We start from the raw sequence: 17,657 nt of genomic DNA, 5'->3' as shown, positions 1-17,657 counted from the left end.
AAAGACAGAGAGAGAAAGACAGAGAGAGAAAGACAGAGCGAGAAAGAGCCCACTGGGGTGCAGAGGACAGTTTAACGTCTAGTTTTAATTTACATTTGGTTGAGTTGTCAACTAATGTGAATTTAACGTGAAATCAACTAAATATTTCACCTTGTCATTGGATTTAGGTTGAAAGTATGGTAAAAAAAAAAATACTACATTCCCTTACGTTGATTACTTTTTTCAAATCCAATCAGTTTTCCATGTTGATTCAACATCATCACATTGAATTTTTGGGTAGAAATGATGTGGGAACGTAGATTTTTGCCCAGTGGGAAGGGGAAAGAGAGAGAGAACGAGAAAAAGAAAGAAAGAGAGTAAAGATAATTAGGGATAAATGAAAAGCTTCCAGTCATTAATTGGCACCCCGTGAGAAGTGAGGCTGGATCAGGCCAGCCTGGCAAGACAAGACAAGGCAGGCGTGGTTTTACATAGGGGAGCAGGGTTAGAGAGCACCAGAGATCAGGGCAGGTATCAGCAGGGGGTAGGGTCGGAGTTCACACCTGCCCTGGGGCATGGGGGCATGGGGCTAGGGTCTGGGGCCGAGGGGGGAGGATGGACATGGAGCCATACCCTGTGCCTAGTTAGCCTCCAGCAGTGATCTCTTCCTGCCCTGGAGCTGTTGTTGACATCTGACAGCGGCACCCCGACAGCTTCTGAACCGGGCTGCTCGCTGCTTCCGCTGCTTGGACACGCGGCGCATGTTTCCTAATTGTGACGGTTCGGTGATGTTGACGCTCAACATCTCATCAAGTGAATTAGGCACCTTCGCTGACGGCCCGTGCCCCAAGAGGGCGGAGAAACACGCCCCTTGAGATGGATGAAGACGGGGAGAGAGGTGAGGAAGGAGAGAGGGGGAGAAGAGGAAGGAAAGAGAAGGGGGAGAGGTAGGAATGGAAGGGAGCGTGGCCCTGCTGTCCCCTTGATGTTTCGGTTTGACTGGTCCAGAGAAGTGTGTCCACAGGAGAAAGCCCTTGGCTCAGTGAAGGGAGATATCCAATTATAATGGCAACAACATGTGGAGGAGGGACACTTCACTAAAGTGGATTGTGTAATTCCCTGAGCGGAAAAAGGAGATTCCTCAAATTCTTGGGGTTGTTTTAATTTTCGGGGCTGTTAATTGTATCTGACTGAATTGCTGAGTAAGGTTACTATAGGTCAGATGCTTCGGCCGTCCCAATTGACAGCCTACAGTACTCGCTATTTGGTTTGCGGATTTTGACCACGGCACATAGGGTTCTGGTCTAAAGTAGTGCTCTATATAGGGAATAGGGTGCCATTTGAGACACAGCAGCCAATACCAAAGTAAAGAAGACTGGGTATCAACCGAATTCTCCGAACCTCAGAATATCGCAACCTCTCTAGCTACCTATCCCTCAACTTCTCTGAAAACAACAACCATGTGTATTTACCCAAGAGGTCGAATGACGGCGCAAAACCAGAAATAATCCAAATATTATTTCTGAACCTGTAGTGGGTCACGGTTCATTACCAAGGCTAGTACAAAGCTCCTCAGGACAGAAATAAGAACACGTCCCCATTACTGACATCCAAACACCAACAAACCACAGACACTCATATGAGCAGAGGGCTGAGAGCCCACGCTTTGTGCCCAGTCAAGGCCAAGGGTTTGTGGCAGTGAATTTCTGTTTTGATGCCCGTTCCAAGACTGAAAAAGCAAGATTGAAAAAGTGTGTGTGTGCACGCGTGCCTATGTGCGTGCGCGCACGTGAATGTGTTTGTGTCTCAGGTGTTGAGGCCTGTGCATGTACAGCATATGGGTATAACAGCAATAACACCTCTCCTCTCTCATCTCTTGTTCTGTCAGCTCTGTGAGTGAATATGTGAGTCTGCTCTCACGCTCTTTTCTACAGAGCTATAGCTATATAAAGCCCCAGCCTACTGGAGCTGAGTCTGACCTGCTCCTCCAAATGTGTGTGTGTGTGTGTGTGTGTGTGTGTGTGTGTGTGTGTGTGTGTGTGTGTGTGTGTGTGTGTGTGTGTGTGTGTGTGAGTGAAGCAGCGAGCCAGTGAGGAGAGCTCCTGAGCAGTGACGGAGTAGCAGACACTGGGCAGACAACGGCCTAGTAATTGTCTGCCACCTCTCCCACAGAGCCTCCCGCCCGCAATATCTCACTCTCTTTCTATCTCATGAAATCTCTCTCTCTCTCTCTCTCTCCCTCCCGCCCTCTTTCTCTGTGTCCTTACCTACCTCTCCTTCACCCACCATCTATTTTCTCCCAGTTGCATCTATGCATCTGTCTTTCCAATTATATTTCTGTTTTTCCCTCCCTCCCTCCCTCCCTCCCTCCCTCCCTCCCTCCCTCCCTCCCTCCCTCCCTCCCTCCCTCCCTCCCTCCCGCCCGCCCGCCCTCCCTCCCTCCCTCCCTCCCTCCCTCCCTCCTTCTGTAAAGCAGGTCAGGTAATTGTTGCTGCTGCTGGGAGAGCAGACTCATGGCTCAGTCTCTATCTGACTCTATGCCTGAATCGGCTACTGCTGCTGCCTCTGCACATGTCTACACAGGCCATACACACACAAACCCTGGCATACAGGTGACACACACACACACACACACGGCTACACAGCTGAGCTCTGACACACACACACACACACACACACAGCCACTCAAACGCAGCTAGAGGTCCAGTGACAACGCATGTTGGTATCTTCAGCATCACCAGGAAATGGTAGCCTCGATGTTCTACAGAGTAAAGTCAACTGTTTGAATATAGAGGACATGGGTAGAGAAAAGCAAAGGCTGCAGTGCTGAAACAAACTCGTTTTTGAAAAGGAGGAGAGGAGAGGATGAGTGCCAGGGACAAGACCAATGAAAACCAATCAATTAGTCAGTAAGTGACAAATGCTGAGCAAACATGGACAGGCTTTCACAAGACCCTGACAGCCCCGTGGCAACCAGCCCAGCCGACTCCTCTCTGTGGATTGTTGGATAAATCTACTACTGGCTGCTACTGATGAGCAGAGAACCACGTGACTGTTGTTATAGGCCTACTCAGAGAACAGCATGGGGCCTATTTTAATCCAAACTGAACTGATAGGCAGGAGAACGGTAATAGTCCTTTTGTTTCACACCGTCACTGAAAGCATAGTTCTTGTTGAGTCCATCAATAAATACAACTCCTGTAGCAAAATAAGAATGATTCTCGGAAACCGGTTTCTCTGAAACCAGTTCTCATTTGTAGCAGTTTCCTGGGAATTAAAACGTCTCCAAAGCACTAACAACAGTAGGGACGCATAGGTACTATACTGTAAATGTGTAGTAGCGTCTTTCTAGATCAGCACAACTCTGATCATCAGAGATGGGCAGTTGATGCCGTCTGAAACCACTATGTCCAGCATTGCGAGGACAGAGTGATATGACCTTGTATTATGCATAACGGTTTATGCTCTTTCACATTGTCTCATTCTTCGGGTTGACAGCGCAGGGCCCAAAGTTCACATTTTTCCATAACGAGCCAGCAATATCAGCCCATGGAAAAATCTACAGAGAGCGGCATTCATAAACGCAAGATCAGATTTCAGAGGCGAGAGAGAGCAGCATTCTGTGGAGCAGGCTTTAGAGAAAAGAAAAGGGTCTGCCTCGAGAGAGAGAGAAGGGCCATAATCTGATAGGAACAATTATGATTAACATGCTATTTTGTGGTAAATTACAGGTAACCTGCAATAGTCTACATCATACAATAAATGCCTTATAATAGGACATAAATGCTGGTGCTTATAACACGTAATAAAGCATGAAGTGTTACCGTAAATTGTACTGGAAGGTTGAGTTATCAGCTGCTGACTACTGGGTCCCTCTCTGATCGAGTATAGCCTCCCTGTCTTCCATCCTGAGGCATAGTCATTTCCAGGAAGCAGAGAGACAGCAGACGGAGAGAGAGAGAGAGAGGGAGAGAGAGAGAGAGAGAGCAGCTCTCTGCTCGCCCTAATGACTCTGTCCTCTGCACCACCGGGGTAATGTAATGTCTGCTGACGGGAAACATAGCCGGCCAATTACACAGCCCCTATCTAATCACAGAGGTCAGGGGTCAACTCACATCCACCATCCGTCTTCATTCTGTCACCCATTCCCTGGACCTTACGCCTCGGTCCCAACGACGGCGTCTTTGCACAAAACGGTACGCAGCATCATCTGGATGTGTGCGCAACAACAGTTCAACATTCACCTTCTGCTCCCATTTCTGTCAAGCCGTCTACTGCTCCCTGCTCCCAAGCCGTCTACTGCTTCTGCTCCCATTTCTGTCAAGCCGTCTACGCATACAGTTTGATGCATGCAGTTTGATGCATACAGTTTGATGCATGCGTTGATGCATGCGTTCGATCAATCCAACATCTGCCTCCGCAACTGCCTCTGCAACGCAATGCTGCAAGGCATCGGGGCGGCAGGTAGCCTAGTGGTTAGAGCGTTGGGCCAGTAACCGAAAGGTTGCTGGATGAAATCCCCGAGTTGACAGGGTAAAAATATGTGGTTCTGCCTCTGAACAAGGCAGTTAACCCACTGTTCCCCGGTAGGCAGTCAGTGTAAATAACAATTTGTTCTTAACTCACTTGCCTAGTTAAATAAAGTTTGTTTTTTTAAAGGCAAACGCAGTGTTCATTTGGATGTGTATGTGTGACCGAGGCGTTGATTGTGCTATTTCAGTACGGGACAGGAGGACAGGACACATTGGACTTCAGATACTGAGGCATACACATTCATCATCGGTTTCTCCATCTGTGTAACACGCGCACACACACACACACACACAATTCAATCAACAACAGGGACAAATATATTCCCATCCAAATATGAAATACACCCCTCTTAGAATTTCAGTTAAACAAACATGCATAAAGCACAATAAATCTGTACACACAGACAAACAGCAGGTCAGCCCTGTGCTCAGACAGCTGTTTCACGGTAGGAGGAACATATCCCTGAAAAGACTCAACCTTTTGTAGTTTCCTCTCTATGGACATCATTTAATATATTGTTCTGGGCAGCTCAATCTGGTCTAGGCTAAGGACCATTGTGTTTCTGACTGAAGATAATCCAGCATGTAGCAGAGCTGCCTGGTACAATATCAACTGTTAATACAGGCGTTTCTAGCAATTCCAGAACGTCTCTCCAATGTCCCAGTTTAAGTCCAATGGTGGAGGCTGGCCAATAGAATTAGACTGGGGCAAAACAAATGGAGACAGAGCTATATCAAGTGGACCGGATTGCTGCCAATATGGACTTGCACGCAACTCAACAGAATCAGCAGACACAAAATGGTGGAAATACTAGCCAATCTCCCTTACTCCCTCTCTCCAAGCCAGGTGGGGGATTATGTAGTCCGATGTAGGAAGACCGACTCACACAGCCTGAGGCATTTGATAAGTGAGCTAATCAAACAATGACACAGGTTCATCTCGTTGTGTTCTCCCCAGGTTGACCAAATGAGAGGTATAGAATCTCTGAAAGGGCAATATTCAGGTGAGTTCCTCAAACATAATACCTGCTCACTCTCTCTCTCTCTGTGTGTGTGTGTGTGTGTGTGTGTGTGTGTGTGTGTGTGTGTGTGTGTGTGTGTGTGTGTGTGTGTGTGTGTGTGTGTGTGTGTGTGTGTGTGTGTGTGTGTGTGTGTGTGTGTGTGTTTTTATGTGTGTGCGTGTGCGTGTGTTTTGGGCGGGGGAGACTGGTACACAGCTGAGCAAACAGCAGAAAGTGTTGGATATAACTTACTGACATACACACAAATACTTAAACATACAGGAGACACTTGAAAAGGCCTGAACATAGAGACAGTGAAAACCCCTATAGAAAAGAGGCCATCATCACCACAATCCTCTCCTGCTCTCCTATCCTGGCTAGCTCTAGGGCCCAATATGACTAATGTATCGTTTTGTGTCCACGCTATTTGCCGTGGTAGCCTATAAGCTGAACCGGCGTTTGCGTGTGCGTGCGCAGATGTGTTTCGATTGCATTTGTACGGCTAGACAGGCTAGCGTTGGGAGGGAGTGTGTGCTGTGCGCTAAGCTAACTCTAGTTCCAGCTGTGGTGTGATTTGAGGCAGAAATTAGTGGAGGTGTGAACGCACAGCCAGGTGCTGCCCCCTCTCACCCTCACACCTTCCCTCAGTCCACTTCCTCCCAGTTAATTAAGAGGGCTGGCGGGGGGGCTGGAGTCAGGAAGGGGGAGAGGAGGGGGAGAGGGGGGGGGAATGGGGGGGTTCCTGTGAAACAGCTGTAAAACCTGCCATTACTGCTGAGCCTGTCAGAGAGCAATAGGGGGAGGGCGGAATGAAGTGCGGAGGGGACAGGGGTGTGGGTGATTGAGGATGATGATTTGGATCGGTGTGGCGGGAGGGGGGGGGGGTGAATTAAGTAATATAGAGGGGAGTAATATCACATTGAATCCATAATAAGACAATGGAGTCCAACTCACCTTCGCACTGCTTGCCGTCTCCCTTGTACCCCGGCTTGCAGATGCAGTTGAAGGATTTGGGGGTATTCTGGCAGAGAGCATCAATGTGACAGTCATCCGTGCCTTCAGAGCACTCATCGGCTTCTAGAGAAATGACACAAGGGACGACTGTAAAACACTGGTCTCTAAGGACTCATCAATAGGACTAAGTCTATAAAATAGCGATGATTTTGGTGAGAGGTGAATGGGTTTTGTACAACCTCAATCGAATGTTTTAATCCCGCTCTCTCAGGGAAAGCTCAGTCCTCGTGGCCAAATGCAGCTCCGTCCAGATATATACAGGCTGGAAATATTTACTTTAAGATGGCAAACGTCCAAAATGTAAAGCTCCTCGTATAAGACAATAAGTTGTCAGGGAGGGAAATAGTGGATGGAGGGTGAGGTTTCTTAACTCAATAAATGATACCAGTAGGTTATCTTGGATAACACTAAAGAGGACAAAACCAATAATAATTTATATTAATCAAATACCATTAGCAGAGAGGTACACTAGCGTATCAGGGCTTAGTGGATGCCTATGGAATACTGAGTGACTATATGGAACCCTAATTGATCAAGTCAATGTTAGAGAGTCACATCTGGGGCTGAGTCCAGGGGCCTCAAGCCAGCTAATTACAGCTCAGACAGACAGACAGCGAAAGAGAGAGAGAGAGAGAGAGAGACCAAAAGTGTGAGAGAAAGTTTTATCTATCCAAAATTCTGCTCTCTTTCTCTCTCTAGTGATGTATCTTGAACTGAGAAGCAGCTGCCCTGTCTCCTGTCTTGCCCCTCATGAATAGCCCACGTTTATTTCTCTGTGGGGTTAAGCCCTGCTGCCGACCCCCGCCCAGCTCAACAAAATGCAATAAAGAAACAATAAAATGTCATTACAATAAATATTTTTTATCAAGTGGATGACTGATTTATTTGCTCCCAGGTGAGTGCCAGTAGAAATGAAAAATGAAGTGATAGGAGTAGGCAGTGGGATATAGCCTGTAAAACCTGGACTTGATAGTTCAACTGCAAGGTCTCACTGAGTTGTTGACAGTGAATAGATATAAGGCAGGAAACTGTTATTGCAGGTTCACCATAGGACTATTATTATGAAATATCGTTGACTAATAGTTAAATAAAGGCCTCTCCCGTGCTTCAGTGGCCGTCCCAATATTGACTTCTCGCTCATCCACAGTGGGGAGGGAGACAATGTGCGCCGCTATCCGCTGAAAGGTCGTCGATAAGCAGGTTGGGACGGACTCCTCTAGGGACCGTGAAGGCCACCTTCCCAACCCACGTCCGTATGGACACCTCTGGGCAGGCAACTGCTCCGGGAAAGATGCTATGTATCGGCTCATAGGAGGGATTCGTTCAAGCAGAGGGGTGAAAAGATGCTTAGTCATTCATATTTTTATTCACACATTAACCAGTCCAGGACCTACCTCACAGATTGATCTACGACGGGTAAAACATTCAGATGGATATCAGTCGATGGACCTAATTTCTTGTAGACTCTTCTCACTTTTTTAAACATTCAGAAAGGGGAATTCAATAAGGCGAAACAAATACTCAACTTTAAATAGTGTTTAGAGTAATATTGTCCAAAAGATTTACTAACACGCCGTATTTTATTGTCAGTCAAAAATGGGTGATAATGGTTCAGCTCCGCAAGGCCAAACGTAAACGTTTTTGCAGCCTCTGATTTATTTATTATATCACATCACCAATCCAAAGCCTATTATAATAGCTAGATTTGGCTTAACATGTATATATTTCATTCACTGTTGTTGTGCAATATCGGTGTTCAGCTATTTCTCCTTTCCATGCTGTTGAAATTTTGCTAGCCCAAATTATCCATCCTCAACCAAGTGGTTCTCAAAGGACCATGTTATCTCAACTATCTCAACTGTAATCTCAGTCCACAAATACTCTCCAATTAAAATGAATATAATCTACGTTAGCCTGTGCATTAAAGAAATCCACTACGTTTCACCTATTCTACGCTGTCATACACTGGTTTAACAGTTCAATATACCATTAACAGGAAAAATAGGCAGCACTAGCCTATCTTAAAAATGTGTCAAAATTATATAAAAGAGAGAATGAGAGCTCTTTACCTGCGAGTCCAACATTCCCCATCACCTCACAAGTATTAATGAGGACGAAAAACAAACAAACGTCCCAGGAAAAACAAGCACTTCCCATGGTAAAAGGCGGTGATTGAATGCAGTGTTTTGGTTATGTGTTTCTTTGATAAGAGAACCGTTTTGGTACTGGCAGAGGCAGTAGAAGAGGACAGCGAGACCAGCGGAGCCGCTCTCTGATTGGCTTGCACGCATTTGAAGTGCGGGTTGGAGGTGTAGAGAGAGAAGAGAGAGAGAGAAAAATTGGTTGCATTGGTTCAATTGAGTACTCAACGCCCGAGACCACAATCAACCCAGAAAATCATCAAACTTGATCAATAAATGTTTTCAGATATTTGTCACTAGCGCGGGGCCAAATTGTCAGCAGATGTCTCAATTGCCCATAATGGAACTCATTAATCATCATAATGTGGGCCTATTAATAAGGTAATACATCTTCAACTTACAATCGTGGTGAATAATAATGAGAAAAAAAAGAGCTCAGATGTAGCTACGTTTTCATGTTTTTCAGATAAATTGTCCCGCAGGCGCTGATTTCAATAGGCTACATGCGTAGCCTAATGGGCAGTTTTGGGCACTTAGTTGGTTGTGGTGGGTAGGCATATTCCTGTCATTCTTTGCAATGCAATGTAAATACTTTGAAATAAATTAAGTCACAAGAAGTATACATCTGAAGGGACCAACTTAATCTGTAAATATAATGCACGCAAGTGCAACTCATGCATACGATTGGACTTGCCACAGTCAAAGCAGGAACTTTCCACAGGGCTGAAGTTTGAGTGTACAGATACTGTCCTCTGCTGGTCTCGAGACACATTACGTCAGTGCGCTGGTTTTGTCCCGCCCACCTGTCAGTGACAAAGGCACATGTTTGACCAATCACTGTGCGTAGAGCAGGCTTCGCAAAGTGTCATGGCGTCTCCCTTGAAGGGGGCTTGGACCTGGAAAATCTAGCCATTGTCAGTAGTGTCTTTCTTCTGTAAAAAGGCCTGTTAAAAAAAACATTTACTTATCAAACGGGATATTTTTCAAGACAAAGACGTCACCATGGGGACTGTCCACGCCAGGGTAAATCTTTATTTCTTACAACCACGGGACGTGGGGATGAAATTCTGCATGACCTCCCCGTTCAGTGTTTATTGTATGGCGGTGTTCTATGGACGAACGCATAGGCCGTGGACTAGATACAGAAATTACATTAATGGCAAAGAGTTGTATGACATGAGGCAAATAGTTATTTTACCATATTTTATGTAATGTTATGCAATATGGATTGTGTCTGATCTGTCAGCATGCTAGAAAATGTACCACCTTGACAGAACGAAGCTAGCTAGTTAGCTATTTAAGCATGGTCATAGCTTCACATTATTTTTCTACTTTCTCGACACTATTCAGAGTATGGACCCTCTCCCGATGCACGGTCGTGACATGGGCGTTCATCCCGACGACATGATTGAGATGCAGGAGGCAGAACATGAGACTAAACAGGAGGTCCTAGAAAACAAAGACGTAAGCATCTCTTATCCAAGCTAACGTTACTCAAATGACAAGTTGTTCGCCATCTCCTTAGCAAAGGGAGCTGAGTAAATCATTGATCACCTAGTTGGAATGGATGCTGAGAATCTGACCCTTCATTGCAGGTTGTTGTCCAACATGTCAACATTGAGGGCTTGGGAAGAACCAAAGAGGATCTGCTGGGCTATGAAATCTCAGAGGTCTTCGATGCTAAAAACCTTATTGATGTAAGTATGAGCACTATGGACTCCACATGCTTAAACATGCACACATAACCTACATACACACTCTGAAATGTTCCCTGTGCTAAAAGCTGTTTGTTGGGTCTTTGACAGGTCATGAAGAAGTCTCATATTGCCAGACAGAAATTGCTGCGTCTGGGCATTTTCAAAGAGGTGGAGGTCGTCATTGATACATCAGATGGTACAGTGTGCACCCATAAACGCGTGTGTGTCTGAAACAATATCACAACCTATCTCAACCATGAGATGTTGCCAATATGAAAGGATAACCAGTAAATAGATATTTGCGTCACTGGAGAGGAGCCCTCTGTTAGTGTAGCTGTGGTCACGGTCTGTTTTGGTCTGCCCCTCCCAGGTGCGGATGCGTTGCCCAATGGTCTGGACGTGACGTTCGAGGTGACAGAGATGAAGAGGCTGACAGGCAGCTACAACACCATGGTCGGCAACAACGAGGGCAGCATGGTGAGAGAATACACACACAGAAACACCACTCTCTCTCACACACAGACACACTTACAGGAGCGCTATAACAAAGCATCACACAATATTGTTCATTGAAACCCCTGTCGCGATGACCCAGGGAAGACGTTCCTAAATACAATTGTGTGATATAGAGGTGATTTCCAGATTGTTTGCAGACAGATAGGTTAAGCAGCTTCTCTGCCTCATTTTCACTGCAAACACTTCTAAATAGGTGCATAGTGTGGTAATGTACGTTCACAGACAGGTAGAACAGGTGTGTGACCCTGACCTGGGAGTAACATTGTCTCTGTCTTCCAGGTGTTGGGTGTGAAGCTTCCTAACGTGTTTGGCCGTGCGGAGAAGTTAACCTTCCAGTTTTCCTACGGGACCAAGGAGACTTCCTACGGCCTGTCCTTCTTCAAGCCCCAGCCAGGCAACTTCGAACGCAAGTACGAACAGTGAACACCGCTGTCCTTGCTCTCCGTGTCGATAGGAAATTGAAATAGCACTTGCAGGCCTCCCGAGTGGTGCAGCAGTCTAAGGCACTGCATCACAGTGTTGCGGTGTCACTACAGCTTGGGGTTCGATCCTGCAGCTGACCAGTCGTCAGTTGAATGGTGTTTCCTCCGACACATTGGTGCAGCTGGCTTCCGGGTTAAGCGAGCGGGTGTTAAGAAGCGAGGCTTGGCGGGTCATGTTTCGGAGGACGCATGACTCGACCTTCGCCTCCCCCGAGCCCATTGGGGAGTTGCAGCGATGAAACAAGATCGTAATCATGAAATTGGGGAGATAAAGGCGGTAAATATTACAACAACAAAAAAACAAAATAGCAATTGCGGTGTAATGGCTGCCATTTTGTTTCAAGTTTGATTGTTTCCCTCAGGTCATATTGACAGTATGTTAAGTTGCCATGGTGATGTATTTATAACCTTTATGTTGAACATAGTTCAGTAATGAGACGACCACTGTATGGATCATGGCCCTGACAGGTGTTGTCTTGTTGCAGCCTCACTCTAAACCTGTACAAAGTCACAGGCCAGTTTCCATGGAGCTCCCTCAAAGAGACAGACAGAGGAGTCTCCACTGAGCTCAACGTAAGAGGACTCCTACTGTGTGTGTTTGTGTGGGTCTGTGTGTGTCACATTTGTTGTTTCCATTTTATCTGCCTTGAATTTCCACAGGGATAACTTTCTCTCTCACTCTCCTATAGTTTCCTTTGTGGAGGACCAACCACACTCTGAAGTGGGAGGGTGTGTGGAGGGAGCTGGGTTGTCTGGCACGCAGTGCCTCCTTCGCCGTGCGAGAAGAGAGCGGGCACACCCTCAAGTCTGCTCTCTCGGTACAAAGCCCTTTGTCTCTCAGTTCCCTTTATCAAATATTCGTAACCCTTAATGATCTTCACTCTCAAAATAGCAAGAATCTGAGTCAATCCACTGACCGTTGTTGTCTTGCAGCACACCATGTCCATTGACAACAGGAACTCTGCCATCTTCCCCAAGAAAGGTGCCTTACTGAGGATCAACCAGGTATGTTTGTGTATGTGACTTCCTCTGCATAATACACCACTGTAGATCTATATGAAGTGGCCATGCTGATGTGTGTTGTCTTGCTCTCTGTAGGAGCTGGCTGGCTATACAGGCGGAGACGCAAGCTTCCTGAAGGAGGACTTTGAGCTGCAGGTCAACAGACGGCTGGTCTGGGACTCGGTAAGGGAACACTACTCAGTCCCTAACCTGGGGGAAATATCCAGGACAAATAGGAGGTGAATTATGGGTACCTGAGTGTTCAACATGTCATATAACATGACCCTGGTGGTCTCTTTCAGGTCCTCTCTGCCTCCCTCTGGGGTGGGTGTCTCCTCCCCATTGGAGGTAGACCGTCCTCCATTGCTGACAGGTAGGATCACTCCCAACAGATTCATGGCACATGGCTTTGATAGAAATCGCTAGGTAGCGCCATTGAGTTAAAACTCATTCTGTGAAGTATTTATCCTCGAGTGTTTAGGGGATGTTGTGAGTGACATTTGGCCTGTCATTGACATATTTCTGTATTGTCCAGGTTCTATCTGGGCGGTCCCACCAGTGTGCGAGGATTTGGAATGTACAGTATCGGCCCACAGAGCGAGGGTGAGGTCACGTGCTCTCTGTTTATTTGAACAGGCATGTGTGGTGCACAGGTTTGGGTCAGTTGCCCGGAGTCATGATGATGAAATGTAAGGGTTTACCTGTGTTACTGTAGGTGACTACCTGGGGGGAGAGGCATACTGGGCAGGCGGGCTCCACCTCTACACTCCTCTGCCCTTCCGTCCGGGCCGGGGCGGCTTCGGAGACCTCTTCAGGACACACTTCTTCCTCAACGCTGGGAACCTGTGCAACCTCAACTACGGTGGGAATCCTGAACTCCATATTAGTCAATGTTCTGTTTTTCATTGCCCCCATTAACTAATGATGAGTTATAGTTGAAGTGGGAAGTTTACATACACTTAGGTTGGAGTCATTAAAACTCGTTTTCAACCACTCCACACATTTCTTGTTAACAAACTATAATTTTGGCAAGTTGGTTAGGACATCTACTTTGTGCATGACACAAGTCATTTTTCCAACAATTGTTTACAGACAGATTATTTCACTTATAATTCACTGTATCACTAAGTTGACTGTGCCTTTAAACAGCTTGGAAAATTCCCGGAAAATGATGTCATGCCTTTAGAAGCTTCTGATAGGCAAATTTACATAATTTTTGTCAATTGGAGGTGTACCTGTGGATGTATTCCAAGGCCTACCTTCAAACTCAGTGCCTCTGCTTGACATCATGGGAAAATCAAAAGAAATCAGCCAAAACCTCAGAAAAAAAATTGTAGACCTCCACAAATCTGGTTCATTCTTGGGAGCAATTTCCAAACGTCTGAAGGTACCACGTTCATCTGTACAAACAATAGTACGCAAGTATAAGCACCATGGGACCACGCAGCCGTCATACCGCTCAGGAACGAGACGCGCTCTGTCTCCTATAGATGAACGTACTTTGGTGCGAAAAGTGCAAATCAATCCCAGAACAACAGCAAAGGACCTTGTGAAGATGCTGGAGGAAACGGGTAGAAAAGTATCTATATCCACAGTAAAACGAGTCCTATATCGACATAACCTGAAAGGCTGCTCAGCAAGGAAGAAGCCACTGCTCCAAAACCGCCTTAAAAAAGCCAGAATACGGTTTTTAACTGCACATGGGGACAAAGATCGTACTTTTTGGAGAAATGTCCTCTGGTCTGATGAAACAAAAATAGAACTGTTTGGCCATAATGACCATCGTTATGTTTGGAGGAAAAAGGGGGAGGCTTGCAAGCCGAAGAACATCATCCCAGCCGTGAAGCACGGGGGTGGCAGCATTATGTTGTGGGCGTGCTTTGCTACAGGAGGGACTGGTATACTTCACAAAATAGATGGCATCATATGGTAGGAAAATTATGTGGATATATTGAAGCAACATCTCAAGACATCAGTCAGGAAGTTAAAGCTTGGGCACAAATGGGTTTTCCAAATGGACAATGACCCCAAGCATACTTCCAAAGTTGTGGCAAAATGGCTTAAGGACAACCAAGTCAAGGTATTTGAGTGGCCATCACAAAGCCCTGACCTCAATCCTATAGAAAACATGTAGGCAGAACTGAAAAGGCGTGTGAGAGCAAGGAGGCCTACAAACCTGACTCATTTACACGAGCTCTGTCAGGAGGAATGGGCCAAAATTCACCCAACTTATTGTGGGAAGCTTGTTGAAGGCTACCCGAAATGTTTGACCCAAGTTAAACAATTTAAAGGCAATGCTACCAAACACTCAATTAGTATATGTAAACTTCTGACCCACTGGGAAAGTGATGAAAGAAATAAAAGCTTAAATAAATCACTCTCCTATTATTCTGACATTTCACATTCTTAAAATAAAGTCGTGATCCTAACTGACCTAAGACAGGGAATGTTTACTATGATTAAATGTCAGGAATTGTGAAAAACTGAGTTTAAATGTATTTGGCTAAGGTGTATGTAAACTTTTGACTTCAACTGTACTTACAGTACATACTGCAAATAAATGTTCAATTGTCTGTTTGTGCATCTGCATCTGTTTTCCTGTCTCCAGGAGAGGGTCCAAGAGCACATCTACAGAAACTGGCGGAGTGTATGCGCTGGTCGTATGGAGCAGGCATTGTGTTGCGTCTCGGGAACATCGCCAGGCTGGAGCTCAACTACTGCATTCCCATGGGGGTTCAGAGTGGGGACAGGTACAACACACACACATTTGGAGGAGCAGGTGAGACTTGGCTCCTGTAGGCCAGGTCGCAGTTGTAAATGAGAACTTGTTCTCAACTGGCCTACCTGGTTAAATAAAGGTGAAATTAAAATGAAATATAGCGCTCTAGAAAAGAGCGTGAGAGCAGACTCTCATATACACTCACAGAGATGCAGTAGTGTAAAGTACTACTTAAGTCGTTTTTTTGGAGTATCTATACATTACTATTTAGATTTTTAGACAACTTTTACTTCACTACATTCATTTTTACTCCATAGATTTTCCCTGACACCCACAAGTACTTGTTACATTTTGAATGCTTAGCAGGACAGGAAAATGGTTCAATTCACACACTCAAGAGAACATTGCTGTTCATCCCTATTGCCAAATGCTTCATTTGTAAATGATGTTGGAGTGTGCCCCTAGCTATCTGCACATTTTTAAAAACATGAAATTTGTGCTATCTGGTTTGCTTAATATAAGGAATTTTAAATGATTTAAACTTGCACATTTACTTTGATACTTAAGTATATTTAAAACCAAATACTTTTACAAAAGTTGTATTTTATTGGGTGACTTTTGCTTTCACTTGAGTAATTTACTATTAAGGTATCTTTACTTTTACTCAAGTATGACAATTGGGTACTTTTTCCACCACTGCAGAGATGATAGAACAAGAGATGAGCGGTGTTATTGCTAGAATGCTATACAGCTCATATATGCTGTAAATAAACACACGCAAGCCATAACACCTAGGTATACACATACACCAGGTGCGGCACATAGGTCCCAAAACTTTTCTTTGGCTCATCTTCCCTCTTTTTCCTACCCTGCCTCAGGATATGCGACGGCGTCCAGTTTGGAGCAGGAATCCGTTTCCTGTGATGTCATCACCCTGCCGCCCGGGTCCAGCAGCAGAGAGCACAATGGGAAAGGGAGAAGAGCATTGTCACTTGTTATCCGTTGAGTGTAACACTAGCTGTGGGAGCCTACCAGAATGCACAGTCCTGGAGGAGTGCCCCGCCCCCTTTTTGATATCACCCACTATGTTTGCTGTGTTACTTTTGCACCAACCAATTACGTTTCTGGCCAAAGAGATTTGGGCATATATCTCCCCTGCCTTCCAGGACTGCTGCCTGCCCTATCCATAGGGAAGTGACTATTGGTTTTGGTTCTATATTTATTTTACCTTATTAGAACTCTTGCCAACTGATTTGTCAATAGAATCCTGTACATGCCAAGATGCTGAGGCAATAGAAGGGATCAAATTTAATGGGAGAACATATAACCAGCACTTTGTTTTGATGACAGAACTCACTTAGCCCATGGAAGGGAATTGACAACTCATGTCAAAACGGTCAGTTCTGCTATTTGACGTGTAGAATTGAGTTGACTCCCCCTCTCCACAGCAGCCCCTGTGAATCTGAGTTGGGAACCCCAAGTGTGACCCACCACCAGTGCTCTTACTGTTAGTCTTCTTTTTAATGTTGTCTAAGTTAAGTTACACAATAAATCACATTTGTTCCCCTTAATCTTTGTTTGTGGTTTCTCATACACATTTGCAATACTTTATTCAGATCCAAAGTTCATCTAAAACACCCTCAGACCTGCATTAATGACAGCAGTTACAACACACACAGGTGTGTCACATACAGGAATGGGACTAAGTCTCACTGTAGCCAGTTTTATCAGCCTGCAGTTATTAATAGTCACACTTTGGTATAGAAGTCAACTCCTGATATTTTCAATGGCTTGGGAGTGCACCAACTGTCTATACTTAACTGCAGCATGCAGATATCCAAAGCATGTCCAATTGCAACTAGTGAACACTGCATCGTCAACATTTGACTTACATTGTAATTATAACATATCAAGTATAATCTCATGGTAATCCATCTAGTTTGTACCGACAATAACTAACCAATTCTATATTTAATAAATAGTAGGGGAGACTGACTTACTGATCTGTGCCTAAAATGTAGCCTTGTGTCAAAGTTTAAAATGTCATGATGGAATTGTCCAATTTGTCCTTCCAAACACTGTTCTTTTGTGATTAGCTTCATTTTTGTAAATATTTTTTTCCCCCACTGATACATGGCTCTTTATGATGATGAGCATGGGTGCTACGGAGGAGTACCTTATATTTCCCTCATGACATTTTAAACTTTGACACGAGGACACATTGTAGGCAAACAAGACATGACAGATTGGCGTACTAAGATTATTTCCAAAAGATTATTTCCAAAACAGTACACTGTTGTCATGACTATGACATGGATACAAACCAGTAACACAGTAAGTATCCCTTTGGAAATCAGCAGGCTTATAGGGGGCACTAGGGGTCAAAGCCAACAACACTGCCCAGATGACCACAGTGATATTAGTAGACGTGTGGGGGAGGGGGGTGTTCATCCTTGCTTGAGCATCTCTTCATACTGAGAAGTAACCCTGTTGACCTTGGCATGGGGGAACCTGTGCCAGGCAGTTCAGTGTGGATAGGAGTAGAAGAATGTTTGATCAGAGCTCATTCACTTT

At 45.2% G+C, this 17,657-nt stretch overlaps 2 protein-coding genes across 8 annotated transcripts in view; one reads left to right on the top strand and one right to left on the bottom strand.

Annotated features, from left to right (window-relative positions):
* The window catches only part of LOC106609323 (signal peptide, CUB and EGF-like domain-containing protein 1), a 108,117-nt gene extending 99,333 nt beyond the window's left edge, over positions 1–8,784 (bottom strand). For all 7 annotated transcript variants that reach the window (XM_014208003.2, XM_045721996.1, XM_014208009.2 and 4 more), the window contains exons 1-2: positions 8,596–8,784; positions 6,467–6,589 (exon numbers count right to left, since the gene is read on the bottom strand). In XM_014208003.2, the coding sequence (XP_014063478.1) occupies positions 6,467–6,589; positions 8,596–8,683 (211 nt within the window). In that variant the 5' untranslated portion in view covers positions 8,684–8,784. The remainder of the gene's footprint in view (positions 1–6,466; positions 6,590–8,595) is intronic.
* Positions 8,785–9,460: 676 nt separating this feature from the next.
* On the top strand, positions 9,461–16,654 carry LOC106609324 (sorting and assembly machinery component 50 homolog B). The gene is made up of 15 exons (XM_014208014.2): positions 9,461–9,690; positions 10,018–10,131; positions 10,263–10,364; positions 10,473–10,560; positions 10,735–10,841; positions 11,160–11,290; positions 11,848–11,935; positions 12,052–12,180; positions 12,296–12,367; positions 12,461–12,547; positions 12,667–12,737; positions 12,900–12,967; positions 13,080–13,226; positions 14,973–15,114; positions 15,962–16,654. The coding sequence occupies exons 1-15, from the start codon at positions 9,670–9,672 to the stop codon at positions 16,005–16,007; spliced, it is 1,413 nt and encodes a 470-aa protein (XP_014063489.2). The 5' UTR covers positions 9,461–9,669; the 3' UTR covers positions 16,008–16,654.
* Positions 16,655–17,657: the final 1,003 nt, after the last annotated feature.

The sequence above is a fragment of the Salmo salar genome, chromosome ssa07, assembly GCF_905237065.1.
Source record: "Salmo salar chromosome ssa07, Ssal_v3.1, whole genome shotgun sequence".
Classification (NCBI taxonomy): domain Eukaryota; kingdom Metazoa; phylum Chordata; class Actinopteri; order Salmoniformes; family Salmonidae; genus Salmo; species Salmo salar.
The sequence above is the reverse complement of the archived record's forward strand: the minus strand, read 5'-3'. Positions and strand labels throughout refer to the sequence as shown.

Excerpts from the sequence above, each read along its gene's own strand:
- LOC106609324 (XM_014208014.2), top strand. The coding sequence starts at position 9,670 with ATGGGGACTGTCCACGCCAGG. Across the intron at positions 10,132-10,262 it reads AGGTCCTAGAAAACAAAGAC|GTTGTTGTCCAACATGTCAA; the intron begins GTAAGCATCTCT and ends CCTTCATTGCAG. Across the intron at positions 11,291-11,847 it reads CCAGGCAACTTCGAACGCAA|CCTCACTCTAAACCTGTACA; the intron begins GTACGAACAGTG and ends GTCTTGTTGCAG.